Source organism: Pongo abelii, chromosome 9, assembly GCF_028885655.2.
Source record: "Pongo abelii isolate AG06213 chromosome 9, NHGRI_mPonAbe1-v2.0_pri, whole genome shotgun sequence".
NCBI lineage: Eukaryota > Metazoa > Chordata > Mammalia > Primates > Hominidae > Pongo > Pongo abelii.
Genome location: NC_071994.2, coordinates 85426939 through 85454872, shown reverse-complemented (window position 1 = coordinate 85454872; position 27934 = coordinate 85426939). Strand labels below are relative to the sequence as shown.

Here is a 27934-nt window from a genome sequence, read left to right as displayed (position 1 = left end):
CTCTCACCATATACAAAAATTAACTCAAGCTGGATTAAAGATTTAAAACTAAGACCTGAAACTATAAAAATCCTAGAAAAAAAACTAGGAAATACCCTTCTTGACACAGGCTTTGGAAAAGAATTTATAGCTAAGTCCCCAACAGCAATTACAACAACAAAAAAAAACTGACAAGTGGGACCTAATTAAAGAGCTTCTGCACAGCAAAAGAAATTACCAACAGAGTAAACAGATAGGCTAAGAATGGGAGGGAGAAAATATTTGCAAACTATGCATATGACAAAGGTCTAACATCCAGAATCTACAAGGAATTTAAACAAACCAAGAAGTATAAAACAATCCAATTAAAAAATGAGCAACACACTTCTCAAAAGAAGACATACAAATAGCCAACAAACGTGAAAAAATCCTCAACACTACTAATCATCAGAGAAATGCAAATCAAAACTACAATGAGATGCCATCTCATACCCATCAGAATGGCAATTATTAAGAAAAAAATCCACATATTGGTTAGACTATGAAGAAAAGGGAACACGTATACTCTGTTGATGGGAATGCAAACTAGTTCAGCCACTGTGGAAAGCAGTTTGGAGATTTCTCAAAGAACTTAAAATACAACTACCATTCAACCCAGCAATCCCACTACTGGGTATATACCCAAAGGAAAATAATTCATTCCATCAATAAGACACAGAGCTGGGCACCGCAGCTCATGCCTGTAATCCCAGCGCTTGGGAGGCCTAGGTGGGTGGATAGTTTGAGCCCAGGAGTTCTGGACCAGCCTGGGCAACATGGCAAGACCCCATCTCTACAAAACATGCAAAAATTAGCCAGTTGTGGTAGTGCACACCTGTAGTCACAGCTACTTGGAACACTGAGGCAGGAGAATCAGTTAAGCCCAGGAAGTTGAGGCTGCAGTGAGCCATGCACGACTACACTCCAGCCTGGGTGACACAGCGAAACCTTGTCTCAAGCCCAAAAAAAAAAAAAAGACACATGCAACCACATGTTCATTATAGTGCCATTCACGATAGCAAGGACATGAAATCAACCTAAGTGCCCATCAACAGTGGACTGGATGAAGAAAATGTGGTACATATACAGCATGGAATATAATGCAGCCATAAAAATAAGTAAATTATACTCTTTGTAGCAACATGGATGGAACTGGAGCCATTATCCTATGCAACCTAATGCCAAGAACAGAAAACCAAATACACATGTTCTCACTTATAAGTAGGAGCTAAACATTGAATATACGATGGTAAACATGGAAACAATAGGCATTGAGGATCATTAGACGAGGAAAGGGGGAGAGGGACAGAGGGGCATGGGTTGAAAAAGCACCTGTTGAGTACTTGCTTACATCCTGTTGGGATCACTGGGACCCCTAACCTCGATATACCCTAAGGTTTTGCTTTTTGTTTTTTGAAACTGGTGAGATCAAACTTTTTTCCCAATTTTTTTTTTTTTTTTTAGATGGAGTCTCACTCTGTCGCCTAGGCTGGAGTGCAATGGTGTGATCTTGACTCACTGCAACCTCCGCCTCCAGGGTTCAAGCGATTCTCCTGCGTCAGCCTCCTGAGTAGCTGGGATTACAGGCATGTGCCACCACGCCTGGCTAATTTTGTATTTTTAATATAGACAGGGTTTCTCCATGTTGGTCAGGCTGGTCTCGAACTCCCTCCCTCAGGTGATCTGCCCGCCTCGGCCTCCAAAAGTGCTCGAATTACAGGCATGAGCCACCACGCCCAGCCATCCCAATGTTTTAAATAGCAATTTATATTTCCTCTTCATGAATTGTCTGTTAAAGCAGTTGTTGGCGGGAATCAAGTTTTGTTCTTTCAGTGTGCTTCCGGCCTTAGAAATGGTGTTTGTTACTTAGTTGACTCTCACAAAGTTTTGAATACATATAGATAGAAACCTAGCCGTGATTGTTTAGAATCTTGCGAGAGTAAGCCACTAACACCGCAAAACTGTGTGCCATTTTAGAACTTACAGAGAATATTCATGAGTATTAGTGCATTTTAATACAACTACTGTGCATTGTTGCTTTCAGCATTTTACTAGGCGGAGCAGTCTTGAGTAACTGAGGTTTGAGAAGGATAAATGGTGAAAATTCAAGGGATTTCTCCTAGAAACGGACGAAATCATCTTCCCTAAAGAAAGGACATACCGACTAAAATAGTTGGTCCTCCCGTGCACCAGAGGGCGAAGCAGCAGGATCTGACGCCGGGCGATACGTGAGCGGCTTGCTGGACTACACTTCCCAGAAGGTTTCGTTGGCCCCCGCACTACGCAATCACCCAGAATGCTCAGCGGCCGAAAACCTGAGATCCCATGCTGCTGTGCGGCTAAATGCGATTCCATCGCCCCTGACCCAACCGCGCAATGGCCGTTGGCTATCTTGGGGGAGCCCGCTGTTGGACTATGACCCACTGCCAGGAAACAGGCGCCGGAAGACTCTCTGACAAGATCCCGCTTTTCTAGGGCGGTAAAGGCGTTCACAGGTCGGGAAGGGGCGGTGGGAGAAGCGGGGCAGCGCTGAGCCATGCTCGTGAACTGTGGGTCTGTCTGTGAAAGGGACCAGTTTCGTGGCACTACTGTGGAGCCCGCGCTGGAAGGTGGTCTTGTGACAGAGCGAAAACTACAATTCCCAGCATTCCTGCGGTGCCAGAACTACCTTGCCCGAAAGCCTCTGCGAGATTTACCCCGTCTTCCGCCTCCCTCCCACCGGAAAACTCTGAGGACATGAATAGTCGCCAGGCTTGGCTGCTCTTGCTCTCCCAAGGCAGAGGGGATCGTTGGGTTTCAAGGCCCCGCGGGCATTTCTCGCCGGCCCTGCGGAGAGGTGAGGCAAGGCGTCGTGTCATAGATGCCTGAGTGCTCTCTAGGGAGACGATGCCCGTGGGTCGCGCCTGCCCGAGCGAACGGGAAGAGAAGGTGCCACGCCCTCCTCCCGGATTCACGCCTTGTGCTGGCGACGCCGCTGCCTGCTGCCACGACTTGCCCAGCTCGCCCCAAGGGGCGAGGACTGAGGAAAGCACTGCCTTTCTGTTCTTAAAGCGAACCTTTGAAGGCCTGGGCTTCGCGCCCGGCTTCTTTCTCAGCCCTTGTTTCCCTTTTTTGGTGACAAGAGGCTAGTAATCTCGTAGGTTTGTCAGGAGCCAACGTAAGGTAATCTGTGTTTGAGGGTGTCCTGATTTCTTTTGTGGCCTGATCAAATTTAGATTTTGTTTTTTTAGGTGCTGGCCTCGAGCCCAGGTTTTTGGTAGACAGCATCATAAATTTCAGGCCACGTCTGCCTTATTCTCGCTGGAATTCTCAGTACTTTTCAGTCACATTGTAGACTTTGGGGAAAAAAGTGAATACTGGAACCCACAAGTTTACAACCAGTTGGCACTCCTGTTAACAGGGTGTCCTGAAGACATCTAACTTTATTCCGAGAAATGTTTCTAGGGCTAGGTTTTTGTTGTTGTCGTCGTTTTTTACCCCCAGTTTTTAAACTTCCCTCCCAGTTTTTAAACCGTTTTAAGGTTGTCCACAAAATAGGCGAATAGACACCTCTTAGCCTTAGCATTCTCTGTTCACCTTCTTGAATCTTCAGTGCCAGGTACACTGAGCCATTCGGTACCCAAACACTTCTACGCTGTTATTTATGCTCCATATTGTTACTTGTGCTATTTTGCTCATTGTTTCATTTTAATCCACACCAGTAACAGCTGCAGTCAAAACTGCAGTTGTTGATCCTCCATCTTTTAAGATTGCTGTTTAGCTGCCAGGGTCATTCACAAGGTCTCTTTTGTTAGGTATTTGAGTGTTTAGCATACATACACATTTGATGGATTTTACAAAGGAGGTAGCACTTTTGAACTCCAGGAAATCATCCAGCTGCCATCTTTGTTGACTTTTACAGGTGTACTTTACATATCCAAATGAAAACAAAATTAAATGTTCTTAGAGAATGAACTTTGAAGTGCATATCATACTGGGAAATACATGACCATAAGTAAATGTTAATGTTTTAACATAAAAGTTATCCCACTTGAATCTGAGTGTTCTTGGAGAAACCTTAAATCTCTTCTTACAACTAGTAGGATTTGTGTCCTTCCTCACCAAACAAATATTGAATGTTTATTGTATACAAGTAGTTTAAACTTGCCTAATAATGTCAATAATCAAGGGATTTGAAAACCTTGACCTCTGACCAATGGAAGGACCTTAGTTATTCTAATGCAACTAGTGTAGCACATTAGTAGACCAGCATGTAAGAATACATGCTGTTAATGCCTGTTCTTTTGAGTTCCTGACAGAAAAGTAACTGGCTATACACTGAAGTGTTTCAGCTGTAAAATTAGCAGTAAATTAATATAAAACTTGCAGCTTAAATTTAATGGGACAACATTTTACATGTTTGTTTGTTTTTTCAAAAGTAAAATTTGACCTTTTCCAGCAAAGAGGAGCTTGGTGCAAGATAGGCCAGCGTTCCAATCCGCAATCTATGACTTAGTAGTTTTGTGAAACTGGTTAAACCTTTAAACTCTTGAGTTTGTATCTCGCTATTATGGACAAACAAATCCACAAGATAGGTATCAAAGAATCAAAAGTAGTAACAATGAAAGGAAAGGTTTGGGGTTTTGTATAGATGTTTAAGTCTGTACAAAACTTTTCAAGCTATTAAGGATCTTTTATTCTACTTTGAGCTGGAAACACTGATTCTGGGCACTTCATCTCCCCTACCTGTTAATATGACTGCAAAGACTTAATTATTTTTATTTTTTGTTTTTTTGAGACAGGGTCTCTGTCACTCAGGCTCGTGTGCCTTGGTGCCATCTTGGCTCCCTGCAGCCTCTGCCTCCCAGGCTCAGGTGATCCTCCCACTTGAGCCTCCCAAGTAGCCGAGACTACAGACACACACCACTATGCCCAGCTAGTTTTTGTAATTTTTGTAGGGACAGAATCTTGCCATGTTGCCCAGGCTGATCTCAAACTCCTGGGCTCAAGCGATCCGCCTGCCTTGGCTTCCCAAAGTGCTAGGATTACAGGCATAAGCCACTGCGCCCGGCCTGTAAAGACATTCTTAATGAGTGCTTATGCACTGAACTGCCCATGACACAGTTGGAAGCGTGATTATGACACCCTATTACGAATATCCAATGGTTTTTCCCGTTCCTTATGGCTTCCAAAGTGGAGTGAAACCCAAAGTTCTACTGCCAGTGGGTGTCAATACCTACCTCATAGGATTGGGAGGACTAAGCAAAATATTATGTGAATATTTGAGCACATATAAGGAATAATGTTTTACATATCCTTCTGTATTCTCAGCTCTCCTTAACCCCATAATAAATAGAAGCCAAGAGAATAGCAAAGGCAGCCCATGCCTAGATTTTGCTGATTTCATTCATCCTGTCTGGATAACTTCTCTAAGATTTAATGTAGCTCTACCATCATCCAAATAGCCATTCTTGATCCTTTATTCTCAAGGAGGGCCAAATGCCTCTCCCTTGTATTATTCATCATTGTGTATACATAATGCCAAGCACAGTGCCTTTCATTCAGCAAGTATCTATGGAGCATCCAGAATTGTGTAGGCATTGGGGATTCAGTAGTGAGCAGGAACAGATGTGGTCCCTGCTCTCAAGGACTGTGTAGTTTAGTGCAGGGGTTGACAAACTTTTTCTGTAAAGAGCCTAATAAATATTTCAGGCTTTGTAGGCTGTAAGGTCAGTCACAACTATTTGCTTTGTCACTGTAGCATGAAAGTGCCATAGATTAATCCATAAATGAATGAGCTGTGTTCTAATAAAACTATCTAGTTCTAATGAATAAAACTAGAAAAACAGGCGGTGGTAGTCTATGGGATATAGCTGGCTGACTGCTGGTCTCTTGGGGAGACAACTGAGAGTCACATAAATGTGTAAATTGTGAGAGGGTTTGCAAAAGAATCCTATGCAGTACTATGAAAAACCATCATGAGAGACATAACCTAAAGGAGTCGTCAGGCTTTCCAGAGGAAGAAACATGCAGACTGAGCTCTGAAGAATAAACATGAGCAGGCAAAGAAAAGGAGAGCTTTCTGAACAGGGCAGGGGCTGGGCAAAAGCCCTGAGAAGGGAAAGCACATGGCATGTTTGTGGAATTAAAATCAAAGAGCCCTTGAAAGCAGAGGACCAGAGAGAGCATAGTAGGACATGAGATGAGCTGCACCCTACAAAGATTTATTGGCTTGTTAAGGTATTTGGTCTCTATCCCAAATTTAGTAGGAAGCTGCTCTTTGTGTAAGGTATTCAGAGTGTTTGTTGACTAAGAGGAACTGTACTAATCTTCCTAGCTATGAGACCATAAGATCTCAGACTAATTACACAGTCCTCAACTTAAGATAGTTTAACTTAAAAATTTTTGACTTTACCGTGGTGCAAAAACAGTATGCATTCAGTAGAAACTCTACTTTGAACTTTGATCCTTTCCTAAGCTAACGATAATGCAGTATTCTTGCAATACTGTGCAGGGGCAGCAAGCCGCAGCTCCCAGTTAGCCATTGATCACAAGGGCAAACAACCAATACTTAGTATTGCCAAGGTTTTTTGGGTTTTGTTTTTGCATCCCATCATGTTTACAAAATGCCCATCTGGGTGTCTACATGAAATATTCAACACTTTATTATAAAGTAGGCTTTGTGTTAGATGATTTTGGACAACTATAGGCTAATGTAAGTGTTCTCGACGAGCTCGAGGTAAGCCAGGCTAAGCTGTGATGTTCAGCTGGTTAGGTATATTAAATGCATTTTCAGCTTAGGATATTTTCAATTTATGATGGATTTATTGGGACATAACCCTTTTATAAGCTGAAGAGCATCCTTACTTAGCCCTGAGCCTCAATTTACCTCATCCATAAAATGAGAATTTTAAGGAAGGGGTAATAGATGTGAAAACAGTAAAATATTATTTAAATATTATTACTGATTTTTTTTTTCTAAATCCAAATAAACTTCTAATCAGGGATATGTAACTAAGAGTACCATCATCATTCTTAATGCAGTTGTTATTGAAACTACTGAAATCTGCCCCTTTTTCCTCTAATTTTTCTTTTTCTCTCCTACCTTAGGTCTGATATTTACACACAAAGGCATGTTTCTTTACCCTTCTAGATGACATTCAAGTGAAAAAGATTACTGACCAGTGTACTAATATGTGTGTTTTAAAAAATTGCTCCACCTTTATTTACAGCTACTTGCTTTTATCTCTTCAGTTAAATGGAATTTTTTGGAGTATTTTAATGAATCTTTTATCATTTGAATTTAGAGTTTATTGTTAGATTTTTTAAAAAAACAATATCTGTTTCCTGCCTTCTAGTCTATAAAATCAGTGAGAATATCATTCATGTCTGGTTTTGCTTATGATTTTATCCCCTGTGCCTGGCACAAGTTCTAGCACTCAATCAATATTCATTAGGGCTAGAAGGATATAAAGAAGGAATCACATTTGTCCTACACAGTACTAGTGGAAAAATAATGCCTGAAGTTGCAGCCTTTTAAATATCTAGCTATTTTAAGTGGCTTAGGATAAATAAGAGAGACAGCATGGAGTGTAAGATTTGGAGTCAGAAGAACCTGAGTATGAATCCTAATTCTGCCATTGGCTCTGTAAAGGTAATTCCTTTACCTTTCCTAGAAGTTGTTTATGGGCAGAGCACCTTGTAATAAATTCATCAGCAATATATAGAAAAGGTCTTTACTGTGTCTAGGTTAAAACTTGGGGAATTTATTGAAATAGGACAAGAAGGGTTATTTCAGAAATGAGAAATTTTTCTTAGGGTTCTTATGTTGATACCAGTAAATACGTCCATGATTTCAAATCAAATTCATTGATTGAATCAACAGTAAAACTTGGTGGCCCAACTATGTGCCAAAGCACTGTTCTAGGTGCTAAAGATACAGTAGTGAAAACCACAGTCAAAGCATCATGGAACTTCCATTCTGATCCAGAGATACAAACAGCAAACAAGATAATTTCATGTTGGAGCTGAGAACTATGTAGAAAATAAACTGTGGATATATAAGTGAGTGGGAGTATGGAAAGCTACTTTAAACAGGGATTAAGTGTAAAAAATTTTCATAGCTCTTTGAAAGACTATTACTGAGCACAGAGAAGAATTGAATTGTGCAGTTTCTGCTTTTCAGTAATTAGAGCTGAGGTGGTGATATCCAAAGCATTTGATGTGTGTTTTATCACAAGTTTATACTGACTCTTAACATTTCTGAATACCAAAGGAGGGAAAAGAAACATTTATTGAATGTTTGGTATGTACAGAAGAATGTCAGAGACTTTTCAGATAAGAGAGGCTCAGAGGAGTCAATTAACTTGGGTGAGATGACAAAACTAGAAGAGCTGGAACTATATTATAAATGGGTGGGGAAAATGCTTTGTAAGCTAAAGTAGCTTTGTAAGCTATCAGTTACTACAAAAGAAAAAAAATGTCTTCTCTTTCAGAGTTCTTCACTACCACAACCAAGGAGGGATATGATAGGCGGCCAGTGGATATAACTCCTCTAGAACAAAGGAAATTAACTTTTGATACCCATGCATTGGTTCAGGACTTGGAAACTCACGGTGAGAAACATGGATACCTCTTGAAGGAAGAAAATTAATAGCACTCATAATGCCTAGTTAACACAATATCACTATTATGAACAATTAAAAGTAACTATTTAAATAGACGTACCATCCATACAATGAAATATTTTATAGTCACTAAAAATGATACTGTTTGAGAAATATTTACTGATATGGGGAATGTTCAAGATATGTTAATTGAAAAAAGCATATGAAATAATATGTGCAGAATTATTCCAATTAAGTGAAAAGAAACTAGAGTTTCTAGGTTGGTACTAAAGTCCATGTGGAAGTACAAATGTTTGAGATTAAAAAATAAGAAAATAAGCACAAAAAATTACCTGATATCAAAACAGTAATTTAAATTATGTGATATTAAAGGAATAGACTAATAGAACAAAATGGTATTGAGAGACACAGACATGAATTTAATATGTGATGAAGGCATTACAAATTAGGGAAAGGAAGGACTATTTAATAAATGAGACATAATAAATGACTAGCCACTGGGAAAAAATATATTAGATCCCCTTATTGAAAACTGAATTTCAGATAGACGAAAAGCTAAATGTAAAAGAACAAGCAGTTTTACAGAAAAAAGTGGGCAAATGCTATAAACAAGCAGAACACAGAAAAATAAATATAAATAACAAAAAAGGTATATGTAATGCTTAACCTCTCTACAAACCAAGGAAATGCAAATTTAAGTAACATTAAAATAACAATGCAATACAATTTTTTATGCCAATTATACACTCAAAAAAAAAGTCATATCCAGTGTTAATGTAGATGTGGGGAGATACAGAATGAGAATTAAAATTGTAGAGTTCTTTTTTTTTTTTTTTTCCTGAGACAGAGTCTTGCTCTGTTGCCCAGGCTGGAGTGCAGTGGCGCGATCTCCCGATCTCTGCTCACTGCAAGCTCCGCCTCCCGGGTTCACGCCATTCTCCTGCCTCAGCCTCCCGAGTAGCTGGGACTACGGGCGCCCGCCACCACGCCTGGCTATTTTTGTATATTTAGTAGAGATGGAGTTTCACCATGTTAGCCAGGATGGTCTCGATCTCCTGACCTTGTGATCTGCCCACCTCGGCCTCCCAAAGTGCTGGGATTACAGGCATGAGCCACTGCGCCTGGCCTAAAATTGTAGAGTTCTTTTAGAGAGTAATTTAGCATTATCTGTCAATTTGTAAATTGTAACCATTATTTAAAAGAGTATAACAATTTAAATGTTGAGGAGTTACTCTTGCTGTCTCTTTTGATAAGGATATACACTTTAAAAAAAAATAAAATACCTATTTGCTGCCTACAGGATTTGACAAATCACAAGCAGAAACAATTGTGTCAGCGTTAACTACTTTATCAAATGTCAGCCTGGATACTATCTATAAAGAGATGGTCACTCAAGCTCAACAGGTAATACACTGATTACTATCACTTCTGATACTTTCATTAGACAATCATTTCATAACTACGTCTCTGTCTACCTACTGACATTCCAAACATGCTCATATCTTCCTTGTTCTCTCTAAAGGGACCACAAAAAAAACACTGAATAAAGTCAATATTTAGAGAGACTGAATAGTTAGAATAGTTGTAATAATATTGTGGTAACAGAGAATGGTATTTTGCCAAATCTTTGATGGGATGAGATCATTATATTGTGTTATTCATGAGTGGTGGTAGATTGTTAGTGAAACAACTGTTTCCCTCCAGAAAGCTCACCACAGAAGAGCTCATCTTTCTATATATTCAATATATTTTATTGCTGCTATACATACATATTGGTTAATTTTCACAGACATAGCTGGAAAGGACTTACATGGCCGGAAAGGACTTTATAAATTCCCTGGCTAAGATGCTTTAATTTGACTGAATATAAACCTTAAAGTCAAATATAAGAATTTAACATGTAAGAGGCACAATGCTGTGTACTTTTCGTATATTATTTAATCTCTAATAACCTTGAAAAGTAAGCAGAATTCTATTTGGCCACTGAAGACAGGCTCAGAGAGATTGAGTAGTTTGCAAGAGTTTTCACTGTGGTGGTATGGACAAAAAGCAATAATTTTATATAAAGGACTGAATAAATGAATTTAACTGGAATAATAATTCATTTCTGTCAGTCATGAAATAATGTATTATGTTTAGGAATCTGTTTTCTTCCTATGGTTATATTTTTTTAATTTTAATTTTTCAGATTTAGCCTTCCTTCCTCAGATAAGTATTTTACAGCACAGAGAAAAATCAGGATTTCTTATATAAAATTAGAATATTTTGCATAAAATTTCATTAAAGGGTCATGGTAGATCAAAAGATTTTAAAGATTTCTACTATGGCCAGGTGCCGTGGCTCACACCTGTAATCCCATTACTTTGGGAGGCCGAGGTAGGCAGATCACTTGAGGTCAGGAGTTCGAGACTAGCCTGGCCAACAAGGTGAAACACTGTCTCTACTAAAAAAAAAAAAAAAAAATACCAAAAATTAGCCGGGTGTGGTGGTGGGCACCTGTAATCCCAGCTACTCGGGAGGCTAAGGCAGGAGAATCACTCGAACTGGGGAGGCGGAGGTTGCAATGAGCCGACATTGCACCACTGCACTCCAGCCTGGGTGACGGAGTGAGACTCTATCTCAAAAAAAGAAAAAAAAAAAAAAACTATAATCTCTAATTATAGTAGACAAATGTCCAATTAATTAGACATTTAAAATTGAAACATTCAGTCCCTACATTTAACTTACCTTTAAGTTTGTACATGCATTTTTAGGATCATAACAGACTACTAAATCCACTAAAGAAAAAGCCAAACATCTAATTAGTTACTCCTAAGCTCCGAGCTGTCCTGAAAGAGCTATATGGAGCTACTGATACTTTTAATAAAGTGATTTTGTCTTAAATTTTTAAGTTTACCTATAATATAAGGAGTGAAATAAAGCCGTGATTTGAGGAACCTTTGTGCTGCTAGGACCATTTAATCCTATATACAAGAGGTAGGATTGAGTATAGAAATATCACTATTAAACTTTTGGCTTTTTTATTACCGGTGTCTGAAGTTAAAAATCCTGTTCTGTTCTTGAACCTAATTCAATTGCTGACCCCACCTCTAGTATAGAATAAGGCACAGAGATGTCATGAAGGGTGAAGCTAAGGCTCAGGGTCATCAGGCCATTAAGCTGCATACTTGATCACTTCAGAAAGGGCCATATGAAACCAAGTCAGCTAGCAGGATGAGGGGGAAAAAAATAAAATAATAAAGTCTTCTTATTCTGAAAATTTGATTATATTGTGATTTTTATTAAAATCTGAGTATTCTCTGATGGCTCCCTAGTAGTTAAAAAAATCACACTTTTAATAGATTTAGCTACTTAACAATGGATTATGTCTTTACATTTAAAGTTGTTAAAGATGGACACCTGTGCAGTTTTGTAGGCTTTTTAAGTCTGTATTTAAAGGAAGAATGAGGTAAAAAGAGGCTCTTAAGAGCCACATGAAGGCTGGTGTGGCTCACGCCTGTAATCCCAGCACTTCAGGAGGCTGAGGTGAGCAGATCACTTGAGGTCAGAAGTTTGAGACCAGCCTGGCCAACATGACAAAACCCTGTCTCTACTAAAAATACAAAAAAATTAGCTGGGCATGATGGTGGGTGCCTGTGGTCCCAGCTACTCGGGAGGCTGAGGCACGAGAATCGCTCGAACCCAGGAAGTGGAGGCTGCAGTGAGCCAAGATCGTGCCACTGCGTTCCAGCCTGAGTGACAGAGCAAGGCTCTGTCTCAAAAAGGCCACAGTACAATCCCTTAGTTTCAGGTTCAGACACCACAAGAAGTCTGTAATTAGCTTTCCAACTTTTCCCTATGTAATCTCAGTAATAAGAATACATTATTTTTAATGTCATATAATTCCTTTATAGTGATATTTGGGGCAAACAGGACTGCCAGCCCCTAGAGGCCACATCTGTGTGACTTCTGAATTAATTCTCATAAATATGTCAAGCAGAACTGAATAAAAGAAAATGAACAACCTTCCCCAGTAATATATGAGGGTTAGAAAAGGCATGAGTCAGCAATGTCTGTTGTACACAGTTAAAAACTTTTATATATTATAAGAAGTCCAAACTTCCTCCACATTAATACATTAGCATTAGACTATCCTGCTCCAGCCATTAGATCCCTGTCCCATCGGTAATAATAATAGCTAACATCTCAGTGCTAACCATATGCCAAGTACTGTCTTAAGCATTATACATACAAAATCTCATTTAATCCTCAAAACAACTCTTTAAGGTGTACCAGGTACTGTTACTATTTCCATTTTACCCATGAGGAGACCAGAGAAGTTAAATGACTTGCTAGCATCTCACAGTAAATGGCAGAGTTTGGGTTCAAACCTAGACAGCCTGACTCCAGAACTCACACTCTTTTTTGGGCTTTCTTGTTTTATTTCTAAACTGTTATACAGAGTCCTTAATAAGGTTATACCTCATCTGCTTTTTCTTTTGGTAAAGGATAGAGAAGTTAGCAAGCTACCTGATTTTAAGAAGTTTAGTGCTACAGGTTGAATATCCCTTATCTGAAATGCTTGGGACCAGAAGTGTTTCAGATTCCAGATTTTTTTTTTTTTTATTTTGGAATATTTGCAATACACTTACCAGTTGAGCATCCCAAATCTGAAATCCAAAATACTCCAATGCGCATTTCCTTTGAGTGTCATGTCAGCACTCAAAAAGTTCCAGATTTTGGATTTCAGATTTTTGGATTAGGGATATTCAACCTGTAACAGTTATATTTTCTTTGTAAGGCTGTCTTAAATCATTTCTACAAAATTGTCCCTCCCTAACGAGGCAAAAGCTTATAAATCTATCAGGTAATTGCTACCTTTCACATATTCTTTGTAGTGCCAGATATAGGGAGGATACCCAGGAATTTAAACTAAATTGGTTATGTTGTGCGGACAAAGGGCGATTATTTTAACTATACATCTATTTTGTTTTACTACCTGACGTCTGAGTCGTATCCAATACCATGGAATTTTCCAGTGGTAGAAAATCTCTCAAAATCAAAGTAATAAGAGATAAAACCCTTTCCATTTGGGTATTCAAAAAACAAGAACAAAACATTATTTTTTTGAGGAACTCTTAGGGTCTAAGGAAGCATTTTATTGAGATTCTTTTCATTCAAAGGCCTACACATTTATCTCTCTTCACTAGGAAATCCTTTTTCTTCCTTGAATCTCTTTCTTTTCATTTTGATATTTCAGATATGTAAGTTTCATATTTACTTCACCAGTCAACATTATACCTTGTAGCATGTTAACAAATTCATTTAAATTTCATGAAAACAATTCCGTAAATAAAAAGATGGCTTTCTATAGATCACTAGGTTATTTTTATTTTGTTTTCTAGGAAATAACAGTACAACAGCTAATGGCTCATTTGGATTCTATCAGGAAAGACATGGTCATCCTAGAGAAAAGTGAATTCGCAAATCTGAGAGCAGAAAATGAGGTGATACAAATTTTAATTTATTACTTATAAAATAACTGATCTCATAATAAGCATCCTACTTAATGAATAAGTTAATAAGACCAAGTAATAATTCCATGTGGTTAGTAAACTATAAGTTTTTAGATTTAAAAACATACTATTTGTTTAACCATACCTAATCTTTTTCTATATAAATCATAGTGCTTTGCATACTGAAGAGAATAAGAGTTACATTTTATACATATAAAACCACATAAAACGGAAAATCTTTGAGCTATATAAAATTTCTATATAATGGTTTCAGAGCTGAGAGTAATATGGCATTTTCTATTTTATTTAATCCTGTACTAAATGTCTTTGTGACTTAAGAGAAAAGTATATTTCTGTAATTAAGTCAGAATTTTAAGTTATGTTATCCACTATAGCTTATTTTTAAATTTAGAAAATCAGTTTTTAAAAGTATAATATAAAAACAAATGCATTTTGCTCATAAGAATTATTTTCTGAATACAGTGGCTTACTAGTTTCTTTTGAAGATTTTTTTCCTTATCAATTCTGTATTAGAAATCCATAGATTGTCCAAATTTTGGTAATCTAGGGTTTCAGATTTTTTAAATCATAATATAGATTTGGTTTAATGCTAATTGCATGTGATCTTTCCTGTACCTAGAAAATGAAAATTGAATTAGACCAAATTAAGCAACAACTAATGGTAAGTGAATTTTTTTCTAGCTGTTAATTTCAGAACAAATATTCATTACAAGATCATTTTTTAAATATCTTTACTTTCTTTAAAGCATGAAACCAGTCGAATCAGAGCAGATAATAAACTGGATATCAACTTAGAAAGGAGCAGAGTAACAGATATGGTAATGTTGTTTTAAATGTACTTTCTTGGTTACTTATTCCTTTTTTATTTTTAGACTTTTTTTTTTAACTTCCTGCTGCTTCATATCCTATAGTTTACAGATCAAGAAAAGCAACTTATGGAAACAACTACAGAATTTACAAAAAAGGTAAGGTAATATGTAAAAATGTCTCTTTTGTACAGTTCTTGTGCCTTGTATAACTGCTTTTATGTGTACCAGTTTGTAAGTTTAGACTTTTAAAAACTAGCCCTGTAGAGTCTCTGGCTTCCTCATAGCTATTATAGTTAGCCAGCACTTCTGGGGAACCTGGCACCAGGTAGATGGTCGCCCATGAGCCATGACCTTGAAGTAAGAATCAAAATTTCCACACAGTGTGCTTTTTTAAACTAAATTACTTCTATAATAGAAAATAACTATTTTTTTGGGCCAGGCACAGTAGCTCACACCTGTTAATCCTGCACTTTGGGAGGCTGAGGCAGGAGTTCAAGACCAGTCTGGGCAACATAGCAAGACCCTGTCTCAAAAAAAAAAAAAAAAAAAGAACTACTTTTTTAAAAGACAAAGATTCACTATTGGTATTTCATAACGGGTACTTAAATGAGTGCCTAGGTTCAGTTAAATAATTATCTTAAGGTTTTAAAAAAGCTGTATATTAATAATAAACACTAATATTTAGTGTTCATTAGTGTGCCAGATACCATTTTACATGCTTTACTTATATCTGTTAATTCACTGAATATTCATATCAGTCTCTGTGAGGTAGGCACTATCATTCCCATTTTAACAATTTGGAAAATGAAGCACAGAGGGGTAAAGGTCCCACAGTTAATAAGTGGTGTCACTAGGGAAAGAACCTGGATTCTAAATCCCTAACTTGGAACTACTGCTCTCCTTCTCAGTAATCCTACAGTGTAATCATGACTTCATCTCTGTGGCTTGAGTAAAACCCAGCTTTCTAACTCAGCCTTGTTCTTTTCTTAAAAGTTCAAAGCCATTTGTCCACATTCTAACAGAAAATATGTCACTCTTGCTCATAATTTAATAGAAGAGAAGGTCACATTTGTTCTTTCAAAGATCTTATTCTCTTCCCTTACTTTTTGGCCAGATAAAGGAGATAAGCAAGGAAATCAGCAAAATCTTTTACAACTACTTTCTGTGCTCTAGGTCTCATCTGTCCTCCCTACCCTTTGTCCCCTATACATGTATCAGTGTTACCCATCAGGTATTTCTGCCAGTTCCTTTAATACTGGTGCCAGTTCATATTACACATCTGGTTTTTTTTTTTTCCATTTGCAGAATATATTTAAAGTTTTAACCATAATATCCTAAGGACTTCACACACATAAAATGATAGTTCTGTGACCTAATTTTTGCTTCTTAGTTTATCATCTTATGTATTTAGGTATAAATATGTTATTATGAGGTTTTTAGAATATGCCCAGTATGTGATACTCCTAAAAGATGATCTCCAAATACAAAAGCAGAAGGAATGTATTTTATAGTGTTTAAAAATTTTTTCTTAATACTTTAAGTTCTAGGGTACATGTGCACAACGTGCAAGTTTGCTACATAGGTATACATGTACCATGTTGGTTTGCTGCACCCATCAACTCATCATTAACCTTAGGTATTTCTCCTAATGCTATCCCTCCCCCAACTACCACCCGACAGTCCCCAGTGCGTGATGTTCCTGTATCCAAGTGATCTCATTGTTCAGTTCCTACCTATAAGTGAGAACATGCGGTGTTTGGTTTTCTGTCCTTGTGACAGTTTGCTGAAAATGATGGTTTCTAGCTTCATCCATGTCCCTGCAAAGGACATGAACTCATCCTTTTTTATGGCTGCATAGTATTCCATGGTGTATATGTGCCACATTTTCTTAATCCAGTCTGTCATTGATGAACATTTGGGTTGGTTCCAAGTGTTTGCTATTGTGAATAGTGCCGCAATAAACATATGTGTGCATGTGTCTTTATAGTAGCATGATCTATAATGCTTTGGGTATATACCTGGTAATGGGATTGCTGGGTCAAATGGTAATTCTAGTTCTAGATCCTTGAGGAATTGCCACACTGTCTTCCACAATGGTTGAACGAATTTACACTCCCACCAACAGTGTTAAAAGCGTTCCTATTTCTCCACATCCTCTCCAGCATCTGTTGTTTCCTGACTTTTTAATGACTGCCATTCTAACTGGAGTGAGATGGTATCTCATTGTGGTTTTGGTTTGCATTTCTCTGATGACCAGTGATGATGAGCATTTTTTCATGTGTCTGTTGGCTGCATGGATGTCTTCTTTTGAGAAGCGTCTGTTCGTATCCTTTGCCCACTTTTTGATGGGGTTGTTTTTTTCTTGTAAATTTGAGTTCTTTATAGATTCTGGATATTAGCCCTTTGTCAGATGGGTAGATTGCAAAAATTTTCTCCCATTCTGTAGGTTGCCTGTTCACTCTGATGGTAGTTTCTTTTGCTGTACAGAAGCTTTTTAGTTTAATTAGATCTCATTTGTCTATTCTGGCTTTTGTTACCATTGCTTTTGGTGTTTTAGTCATGAAGTCCTTGCACATGCCTATGCCCTGAATGGTATTGCCTAGGTTTTCTTCTAGGTTTTTTATGGTTTTAGGTCTAACATTTAAGTCATTAATCCATCTTGAATTAATTTTTGTATAAGGTGTAAGGAACGGGTCCAGTTTCAGCTTTCTACATATGGCTAGCCAGTTTTCCCAGCACCATTTATTAAATAGGGAATCCTTTCCCCATTTCTTGTTTTTGCCAGGTTTGTCAAAGATCAGATGGTTGTAGATGTGTGGTGTTATTTCTGAGGCCTCTGTTCTGTTCCATTGGTCTATATATCTGTTTTGGTACCAGTACCATGCTGTTTTGGTTACTGTAGCCTTGTAGTATAGTTTGAAGTCCAGTAGCATGATGCCTCCAGCTTTGTTCTTTTTGCTTAGGATTGTCTTCGCAATGCAGGCTCTTTTTGGTTCCATATGAACTTTAAAGTAGTTTTTTCTAATTCTGTGAAGAAAGTCATTGGTAGCTTGAGGGGGATGGCAGTATGGCCATTTTCACAATATTGATTCTTCCTATCCATGAGCATGGAATATTCTTCCATTTGTTTGTGTTCTCTTTTATTTCATTGAGCAGTGGTTTAAAGTTCTCCTTGAAGAGGTCCTTCACATCCCTTATAAGTTAGATTCCTAGGTATTTTATTCTCTTTGTAGCAATTGTGAATGGGAGTTCACTCATGATTTGGCTGTTTGTCTGTTAATGGTGTATAGTAATGCTTGTGATTTTTGCACATTGATTTTGTATCCTGAGACTTTGCTGAAGTTGCTTATCAGTTTAAGGAGATTTGGGGCTGAGACACTGGGGTTTTCTAAATATACAATCATGTCATCTGCAAACAGGGACAGTTTGACTTCCTCTCTTCCTAATTGAATACCCTTTATTTCTCTTGCCTGATTGCCCTGGCCAGAACTTTCAACACTATGTTGAATGGGAGTGATGAGAGAGGGCATCCTCGTCTTGTGTCGGTTTTCAAAGGGAATGCTTCCAGTTTTTGCCTTTCAGTATGATATTGGCTGTGAGTTTGTCATAAATAGCTCTTATTATTTTGAGATACGTTCCATCAATACCTAGTTTATTGAGAGTTTTTAGCATGAAGGGCTGTTGAATTTTGTTGAAGCCCTTTTCTGCATCTGTTGAGATAATCATGTGGTTTTTGTCTTTGGTTCTGTTTATGTAATGGATTACGTTTATTGATTTGCGTATACTGAACCAGCCTTGCATCCCAGGGATGAAGCCGACTTGATCATGGTGGATAAGCTTTTTGATGTGCTGTTGGATTCTGTTTGCCAGTATTTTGTTGAGGATTTTCACATCGATGTTCATCACGGATATTGCTCTAAAATTCTTTTTTTGCTGTGTCTCTGCCAGGCTTTGGTATCAGGATGATGTTGGCCTCATAAAATGAGTTAGGGAAGATTCCCTCCTTTTCTGTAGATTTGAATAGTTTAAGAAGGAATGGTACCAGCTCCTCTTTGTACCTCTGGTAGAATTCGGCTGTGACTCTGTCTGGTCCTGGACTTTTTTTGGTTGTTAGGCTATTAATTACTGCCTCAATTTCAGAGCCTGTTATTGGTCTATTTAGAGATTCAGCTTCTTCCTGGTTTAGTCTTGGGAGGGTATATGTGTCCAGGAATTTATCCATTTCTTCTAGATTTTCTAGTTTATTCGTGTAGAGGTGTTTATAGTATTCTCTGATGGTAGTCTATATCTGTGGGATCGGTGGTGATATCCCCTTTATCATTTTTTATTGCATCTATTTGATTCTTTTCTCTTTTCTTCTTAGTCTTGCTAGTGGTCTATCAATTTTGTTGATCTTGTCAAAAAACCAGCTCCTAGGTTCATTAATTTTTTTTAAGGGTTTTTTGTGTTTCTTATCTCTTTCAGTTCTGCTCTGATCTTAGTTATTTATTGCCTTCTGCTAGCTTTTGAATGTGTTTGCTCTTGCTTGTCTAGTTCTTTTAATTGTGATGTTAGGGTGTCGATTTTAGATCTTTCCTGCTTTCTCTTGTGGGCATTTAGTGCTATAAATTTCCCTCTATACACTGTTTTAAATGTGTCTCAGAGATTCTGGTATGTTGTGTCTTTGTTCTCATTGGTTTCAAAGAACATCTTTATTTCTGCCTTCATTTCGTTATGTACCCAGTAGTCATTCAGTAGCAGGTTGTTCAGTTTCCGTGTAGTTGTGCAGTTTTGAGTGAGTTTCTTAATCCTGAGTTCTAATTTGATTGCACTGTGGTCTGAGAGACAGTTTGTTGTGATTTCTGTTCTTTTACATTTGCTGAGGAGTGCGAGTGCTTTACTTCCAATTATGTGGTCAATTTCAGAATAAGTGTGATGTGGTGCTGAGAAGAATGTATACTCTGTTGATTTGGGTTGGAGAGTTCTGTAGATGTCTTATTAAGTCTGCTTGTTGCAGAGCTGAGTTCAAGTCCTGGATATCCTTGTTAACCTTCTGTCTCGTTGATCTATCTAATATTGACAGTGGGGTGTTAAAGTCTCCCATTATTATTATGTGGGAGTCTAAGTCTCTTTGTAGGTTTCTAAGGACTTGCTTTATGAATCTGGGTGCTCCTGTATTGGGTGCATATATATTTAGGATAATTAGCTCTTCTTGTTGAATTGATCCCTTTATGTAATGGCCTTGTCTCTTTTGATCTTTGTTGGTTTAAAGTCTGTTCTATCAGAGACTAGGATTGCAACCCCTGCTTTTTTTTTGCTTTCCATTTGCTTGGTAGATCTTCCTCCATCCCTTTATTTTGAGCCTATGTGCATCTTTGCACGTGAGATGGGTCTCCTGAATACAGCACACTGATGGGTCTTGACTCTATCCAATTTGCCAGTCTGCGTCTTTTAATTGGGGCATTTAGTCCACTCATATTTAAGGTTAATATTGTTATGTGTGTATCTGATCCTGTCATTATGATGTTCACTGGTTATTTTGCCCATTAATTGATGCAGTTTCTTCATAGCATCGATGGTCTTTACAATTTGGCATGTTTTTGCAGGGGATGGTACCGGTTGTTCCTTTGCATGTTTAGTGCTTCCTTCAGGAGCTCTTTTAGGGCAGGCCTGGTGGTGACAAAATCTCTCAGCATTTGCTTGTCTGTAATGGATTTTATTTCTCCTTATGAGGCTTAGTTTGGCTAGACATGAAATTCTGGGTTGAAAATTCTTTAAGAATGTTGAATATTGGCCCCCACTCTCTTCTGGTTTGTAGGGTTTCTGCCAAGAGATCCACTGTTAGTCTGATGGGCTTCCCTTTGTGGGTAACTTGACCTTTCTTTCTGGCTGCCCTTAACACTTTTTCCTTCATTTCAACCTTGGTGAATCTGATAATTATGTATCTTGGGGTTGCTCTTTTTAAGGAGTATCTTTGTGATGTTCTCTGTATTTCCTGAATTTGAATGTTGGCCTGCCTTGCTAGGTTGGGGAAGTTCTCCTGGATAATATCCTGAAGAGTGTTTTCCAACTTGGTTCCTTTCTCCCACTTTCAGGTACACCAGTCAAACGTAGATTTGGTCTTTTCACATAGTACCATATTTCTTGGAGGTGTTGTTCGTTTCTTTTTACTCTTTTTTCTCTAACCTTGACTTCTCGCTTTATTTCATTAATTTGATCTTCAATCACTGATACCCTGTCTTCCACTTGATTGAATCAGCTATTGAAGCTTGGGCATGCATCACGAAGTTCTCGTGCCATGGTTTTCAGCTCCATCAGGTCATTTAAGGTCTTCTCTACACTGTTTATTCTAGTTAGCCATTCGTCTAATCTTTTTTCAAGGTTTTTAGCTTCCTTGCAATGGGTTCGAACATCCTCCTTTACCTTGGAGAAGTTTGTTATTACCGACCTTCTGAAGCCTGCTTCTGTCAACTCATCAGTCATTCTCCATCCAGCTTTGTTCCATTGCTGGCAAGGAGCTGCAGTCCTTTGGAGGAGAAGAGGCACTATGATTTTTAGAATTTTCAGCTTTTCTGCTCTGGTTTCTCCCCATCTTTGTTGTTTTATCTACCTTTGGTCTTTGATGTTCTTGACCTACAGATGGGGTTTTGGTGTAGATGTCGTTTTTGTTGATGTTGATGCTGTTCCTTTCTGTTTGTTAGTTTTCCTTCTAACAGTCAGGACTCTCAGCTGCAGGTCTGTTGGAGTTTGCTGGAGGTCCACTCCAGACCCTGTTTACCTGGGTATCACCAGCAGAGGCTGCAGAACAGCAAATATTGCTGCCTGATCCTTCCTCTGGAAGCTTCGTCCCAGAGGGGCAGCCGCCTATATGAGGTGTCTGTCAACCCCTCCTGGAAGATGTCTCCCAGTTAGGCTACACGGGGGTCAGAGACCCACTTGAAGAAGCAGTCTGTCCGTTCTCAGAGCTCAAACGCGGTGCTGGGAGAACCACTGCTGTCTTCACAGCTGTCAGACAGGGACATTTAAGTCTGCAGAAGTTGTCTGCTGCCTTTTGTTCAGCTATGCCCTGCCCAGAGAGGTGGAGTCTAGAGACAGTAGGCATTGTTGTGCTGTGGTGGGCTCCGCCCAATTTAAGCTCCCCCGCCACTTTGTTTACCTACTGAAGCCTCAGCAATGGCGGACGCACCTTCCCCAGCCAGTCTGCCGCCTCGCAGTTTGATCTCAGACTGCTGCACTAGCAGTGAGCAAGGCTCCATGGTCGTGGGACCCGCCAAGCCAGGCATATGAGAGAATCTCCTTGTCTGCCAGTTGCTAAGACCTTGGGAAAACCGCAGTATTTGGGCAGGTTTTCCTTTTTCCAGGTAGTCTGTCATGGCTTCCCTTGGCTAGGAAAGGGAAATCCGCCGACCCCCTGTGCTTCCAGGGTGAGGCAACGCCCCACCCTGCTTCAGCTTGCCCTCCGTGGGCTGCACCCACTGTCCAACCAGTCCCAATGAGATGAACCAGGTACCTCAGTTGGAAATGCAGAAATCACCCATCTTCTGCGTTGATCACGCTGGGAGCTGCAGAGTGGAGCTGTTCCCTTTCGGCCATCTTGGAACGCTTCAAATTTTTTTATACCACTATGCTTTTAATGTTTCCCCATCTAAGACTTTTGTATCACAATTAGCCCATAAGTGAGGGTTTCTAATGTAAATGCTTTTGTCCATTTAATACATAGGGACAAAAATTAAGTTATCTTATTCTGGTTTACTACAGGATACTCAAACCAAAAGTATTATTTCAGAGACCAGTAATAAAATTGACGCTGAAATTGCTTCCTTAAAAACACTGATGGAATCTAACAAACTTGAGACAATTCGTTATCTTGCAGGTAAGACTGTCAGAGAAAGAAATTGCTGTCATCTAATTTTCCTGTTAGTTCCTACCTATCATGGTAACTGAGCAGGCACAGGAAAAAAAGGAGGAGCTATAACAAGGCTCCTTTATTGCTTGGTCCCCTGTAGTGCTTTAAGAAGGTTCCAGTCTCACGATATATTTTTTGGAGTCTTGGGTTTTATTTTTAATACTTATAAATTACAAATTAGATGCAGCCAAAGGAAGGAACATATAGGGTGTAGTATGCGACAGTTCTAAATGTTAAGCTTCTGTCATCCTCACAGATGTGTTACCCTTCAGAATATAAGTTTAGGAGGCAACTCTGCAGCTGACTAATAGAAAAAGCATGTGGATATAAAAGAAATATATAAACACAAGCAGAAAATGATAGAAAGATAAACTGGGTACTCCACAGTGAAAAAAATGAAAATTTTCTTTTTATTGCTTATGTTCTTCCATAAAGATTTGAATGAGGTTAGAGAAAAAAGATCGATAAAGTAGATATAAGCCCATTAAAAACCTGGAGGAGGGACAGATGACCTTACCTTGAATCAACTGATTCAGCATAGATACTATCCAAAATTAGATTATTTGTCACATACTGAGCTCAAGTACCATCTGACCTGACCCAATTACAGGGCCCCAGTGATTTAGGAAGAATGCCCTAGTCAACTATTACTTTTTTTTTCTTTCCTTTTATAAAAAGTAATGTATTTTCATTATAAATTATTCATAGAATTCAAAAGCAGTAAAAGTGAAAGCCCCTCCCCATGTGTATTTACTATTAGTAGTAAACATTTTCTAGGCTTTTTCTTCTGTATATAAACATCTTATATACTTCTTAAAAATAATTAGATCACGTATTTTTTATAGTCTACAACTTTTAAAAGTTTAACCAAATGTCCTATTTCTTTCCACACAGACATCTTTTTATTAGAAAGCACAGTATTCCCTATATGAAAATGCCACAATTTACATATCCAGTCCTCTATTAACAGACATTCTCCCTCCAGTTTTTCATTATTAAGGACAATACTGTATTGAACAGCCATATATATGTGTTATGTTTGAGTAAATACACATACACACACACATATCTTTGTGCCCCCGTGCTAGTATTTCTATATAACAACCTGCTATGTGCATTTAAAATTTGGGGTCAAAAAGATATGCACATTTAAAATTTTTGATATTAACAAATTGCTGTCTAAAAGAAAACTGCCGATTTATACTCTTAGTCATTTTCTGGGCAGTCACTACTGATGTTGAGGTGCCAGCAGGGTTGAAGATGGAGCCCCCAGCCATCAGCTGAACCGTGGAAGGGGCACAAGTAAAATAGCCTACCTACAAGCATAATTGGAATCAGAACTTACTCTTTAAATCTGTGACTGTGTGCCTCAGTTTCTCATACCAGCTTTCTCCATAGGTTGGAAACATTACCACCTAGACTTTTATCATTCCACTTTTCACTAATCAGGAGAGATTGCCCTCTTTCCTTAGTTCCAATTTTTAAAATCCTCAGAAAGGAGTCTGAATGGTTCATCTTGGGTCAGACACCACCTTTTGACCCAGAACACTGCCACCAAGGAATAATGGCAATTTCCATTTAATCTATGTAGATAATGTGGCAGATTTTGTTCGTGGCAGATAAATAATTAAAGCTAATGTTTACAGAGTGCTTAAAATATACCAGGCACATGCTCACCTAAGCATTTTACATATATGTAGAATGTCTCCCTAGACAGGGTATAGAGGATAAACAGCAAACTTAAAAGAAATTGGAGATGGCTCCATAGTTACTACAACAACAGCCATGAGAAATAAAAGCTGAAATAACAGCAGCAAGACATGAGAGAGAAACTTAAATGCAGTAACGATTGTATACTCTACTGAAGGAACAAAATACCTCCCACCTCACAATAAGAAGTGTTCATTTGGTTATCTAAAACTTAATTTATCAGCTGTTGAATCAGCAGAGGATGTAACCACTTAGATAGCACTATGTGACTCAAATAAATGACAGATTGAGTCTTTCAGGTGTCACAGTATATAATAGGGATCACAAATTTTTTGTGTTTTTTTATTAAGAGAAAAAAACGGCTTTGGAGTCAAGTACACTTAGTCTTAAATCCTGGCTCCACTGTTTGCTAGCGATGTAACTGGGTGTATTACCTCATCTGTACAACAGGGATAATACCACCAATCTCATGGTTAAATAAAGTAGTGTGTGTAATTGCTCAGCATAGTAGCATAGTACCTGACACATGGCAAATAGCAGCAGGATCAAATGGGAGAATATATAATTGCCCAGTGGCAGTAAGACAAGAAACTCTTAGTGTTATTACTTCTCTATATTTCTTAGAGATGCCTAATCCCATTTCTTAAAACTGAGAAAATGATTGTATCATTAACCAAGTTTCAGTAAGTAGTGGGATCAAATGGGATGGTGTACAAATGGGTTTATACATTATGAATAACTTTACTTTGAAAGGCTAATTTCTTGTGTCTTTATTCATAAAAGTTTTCCCTTTATCTCTAATTTGTCTGTTTTTAAAAATTCATTCATTGGTGTTTTAAAAAAACTGGAGACTAGGGAGTCCCTAAAGGCCTCACTCAGACTTACCTTCTAAAAGCTGGGAAAACTGAATTTTTTTTTATCCAAAATGATGTAACCTAAAGTATAGGTAGTATATTAACTATTTTTAAAACCTGATGCTTTTTCTGCCGTTTCTTCTACCTCATTGAGTTTAAAGAGTTTTTATTAAAATTTTATTTTTAAGAATTATGAGAAATTATTTTAAAATGTACTGAAAAGGCAATTAAAATTCTCTTCTCACAGATATATGTATATTTTACTAGCCTAACTACGTAATTTTTTAATATAAGAAAGATTTCATTTATCATGAGATCTGAAATTAGAGCTTATAATTATTTAGTCAATAATGCTAACATTAATGATTTTAAATACAGGTTATAGGTTCTAAATGACATAATTTACATTTTAATATACAGGCACTTTTAAGAAGAATTGGGCATTAAGGCTGCCCTTAAGAATGTCTTTCATACTTAATTGTCTAGGGAATAAAAAACATAGGATAGAAAATTGGTTGGATTTCCTGTTTTTTGCTCGTCACTTACAGATAACATTATTCTCTTTATCTCTGCAAAATAATCACAAATACAAGACCTATAACACAGTTTCTTCTTTTCACAGCTTCGGTGTTTACTTGCCTGGCAATAGCATTGGGATTTTATAGATTCTGGAAGTAGTATTAATGCTCATCCTGCTGTGGCTGTTGGCTTCTTAGAACACCAAACCAGGAGAGATTTACTTTGAACATTGTCAGTTGCAGCAAAAATTTACTACACAAGATTATTTGAAGTGCATATGGACTAAAAGAGGAAGTGTTTTAGAATGAGAAGAGATACTTTGTCTTTATTTTGTGTGTGTGAGTGCATGTGTGTGTCTTTATTATATTGAAAAGCTGTCATTCAGACCTGGTGTATTTGAGATAGAAGAGCATTTTGTCCTTTTGATAGTTCATAGAAATTGAACCAGAGTTTTCTTATGTTTGCTTGAACAATTGTGTAAATCATACAGGATTTTGTGGGTATTGGTTGAATATTTGTAAACCATTCCCTAGCCTACATATTTATTACTGAATTAACTTTCCTGATAACCATTGCATAATTACATTTTTCTATAAAATAAAAGATTATTACAGCAAAGTTGTGTGGGTTTTAAAAGTGACTTACCATATAGTTGGAGATTGCTTTCTTTTTGGTAATGAACTAAAACAATAAATTTTAAAATGATAGGCCAGGCACGGTGGCTCACACCTGTAATCTCAGCACTTTGGGAGGCTGAGGCAAGTGGATCACTTGAGGTCAGGAGTTCTAGACTAGCCTGGCCAACATGGTGAAACCCCGTCTCTGCTAAAAATACAAAAATTAGCCAGGCATGGTGGCACATGCCTGTAATTCCAGCTACTCGGGAGGCTGAGGCAGGAGAATCTTGCAGTGAGCCGAGATGGCGCCACGGCACTCCAGCCTGGGTGACAGAGCAAGACTCCATTACATAAATAAATAAATGTGTGCTATAGTGCAAATTACAACACTTAATATGAAATCTGTAGAGTTGCTAAATATTGAGCTCTGATTATTACATGTATTTTTTAAATATTTGATACTCAAAAACCAGTTTATCCCTGCTTCTTAATCTAGTTTAAGTTAACCCATCTTAAATTTATTACATAAAACAAAGCTTTTCTTAATGACTTAAATTCAGCAAACATTTATTGATATTTAGTACCTACTCTCAAGAAAATCATAGGAAAATTTAAATTCATATTTTGTTTTGTTATTAGATATATTTTTTCTTACAAAGTAATATCTATTAGTAAATCATATGTAATTTCAAAGAAATTTTAAAATGTCCTTTTCATCTTAGTTCTTCAGTCTTATCCAGATCAAGAAGACCAGAAAGTAAACATTTTGAGTTCATAATGCCTTGGTAATAGCTATAAAAGTTTGACAATCGTTATTCAAAATAGCCTTGTCATTTGTTTAGCTATAAACAGGGAATCTGCAGTATAGAGCAGTCAAGAGATTGGTCCATATGGTCCAGTGAGTGAGAGTTAGAGGCTTTCCAACTATATTTTCCTCAAAAATCTAACTGCTGGTTTGTTTTCAAAAGAAAAACCTTGACATTATCCTGTTACATTCTGATTCATTTTTATCTCTATTGCCTAAGAGAGTTCTTAGCATATTGTAGATGAATTTCCACTGGGTCAATTAATAAGTTACCATATATATTAAAGTCCACTGTAACAAAGTACACTGCATTTGTTCAGTTAACCAATATGACTGCCTGCTATATGCCAAACAGCATGCTAGTCCCTGTGTGTACAGATGAACATGGTTTCATTCTCACTGAATTGACAATCTTAAGGAGAGAGACATTAAACAAGTAAATTATTGGTTTGTTAAGATTTAAAATATACTAAAATATTAAGAGGGAATGTGTCTTTCCTTCATGTGAAGGAAGCTCCAGTAGCATAACATTGTCGTCACTCTTCATCCCCTTATCCACTCTGCCCTAGGTAAAGTGACTTGCCCAGTTGTAAAT

General features: G+C 37.8%; 2 protein-coding genes across 10 annotated transcripts in view; one reads left to right on the top strand and one right to left on the bottom strand.

Annotated features, from left to right (window-relative positions):
- Positions 1-1953: 1953 nt before the first annotated feature.
- Positions 1954-26535, top strand: CCDC90B (coiled-coil domain containing 90B). Of its 6 annotated transcripts, none has more exons than XM_002822309.5 (9): positions 1954-2854; positions 8493-8612; positions 9925-10028; positions 14009-14110; positions 14760-14801; positions 14887-14958; positions 15052-15105; positions 22687-22801; positions 26021-26535. In XM_002822309.5, exons 1-9 carry the CDS (start codon positions 2755-2757, stop codon positions 26074-26076), a joined length of 765 nt encoding a protein of 254 aa, XP_002822355.2. In that variant the 5' UTR covers positions 1954-2754; the 3' UTR covers positions 26077-26535. The 6 variants fall into 6 exon arrangements, with proteins under 6 accessions (XP_002822355.2, XP_002822356.1, XP_054380849.1 ...); XM_002822310.5 differs by having other exon boundaries at positions 2315-2627; XM_054524875.2 differs by having other exon boundaries at positions 2318-2513.
- ANKRD42 (ankyrin repeat domain 42) overlaps positions 26229-27934 on the bottom strand; it is a 73964-nt gene continuing 72258 nt past the window's right edge. For 2 of the 4 annotated variants that reach the window (XM_024254705.3, XM_054523973.2), the window contains one exon: positions 26229-27934. In XM_024254705.3, the coding sequence (XP_024110473.2) occupies positions 27883-27934 (52 nt within the window). In that variant the 3' untranslated portion in view covers positions 26229-27882. The other 2 variants (XM_063728040.1, XM_054523974.2) reach the window with 1 other exon arrangement.

Bases quoted from the DNA above. Each gene is read 5' to 3' on its own strand.
- CCDC90B (XM_002822309.5), top strand. From the start codon at position 2,755: ATGAATAGTCGCCAGGCTTGGCTGCTCTTGCTCTCCCAAGGCAGAGGG. The intron at 2,855-8,492 runs GTGAGGCAAGGC...CTTCTCTTTCAG, and splicing joins CTCGCCGGCCCTGCGGAGAG to AGTTCTTCACTACCACAACC. The intron at 10,029-14,008 runs GTAATACACTGA...TTTGTTTTCTAG, and splicing joins TGGTCACTCAAGCTCAACAG to GAAATAACAGTACAACAGCT.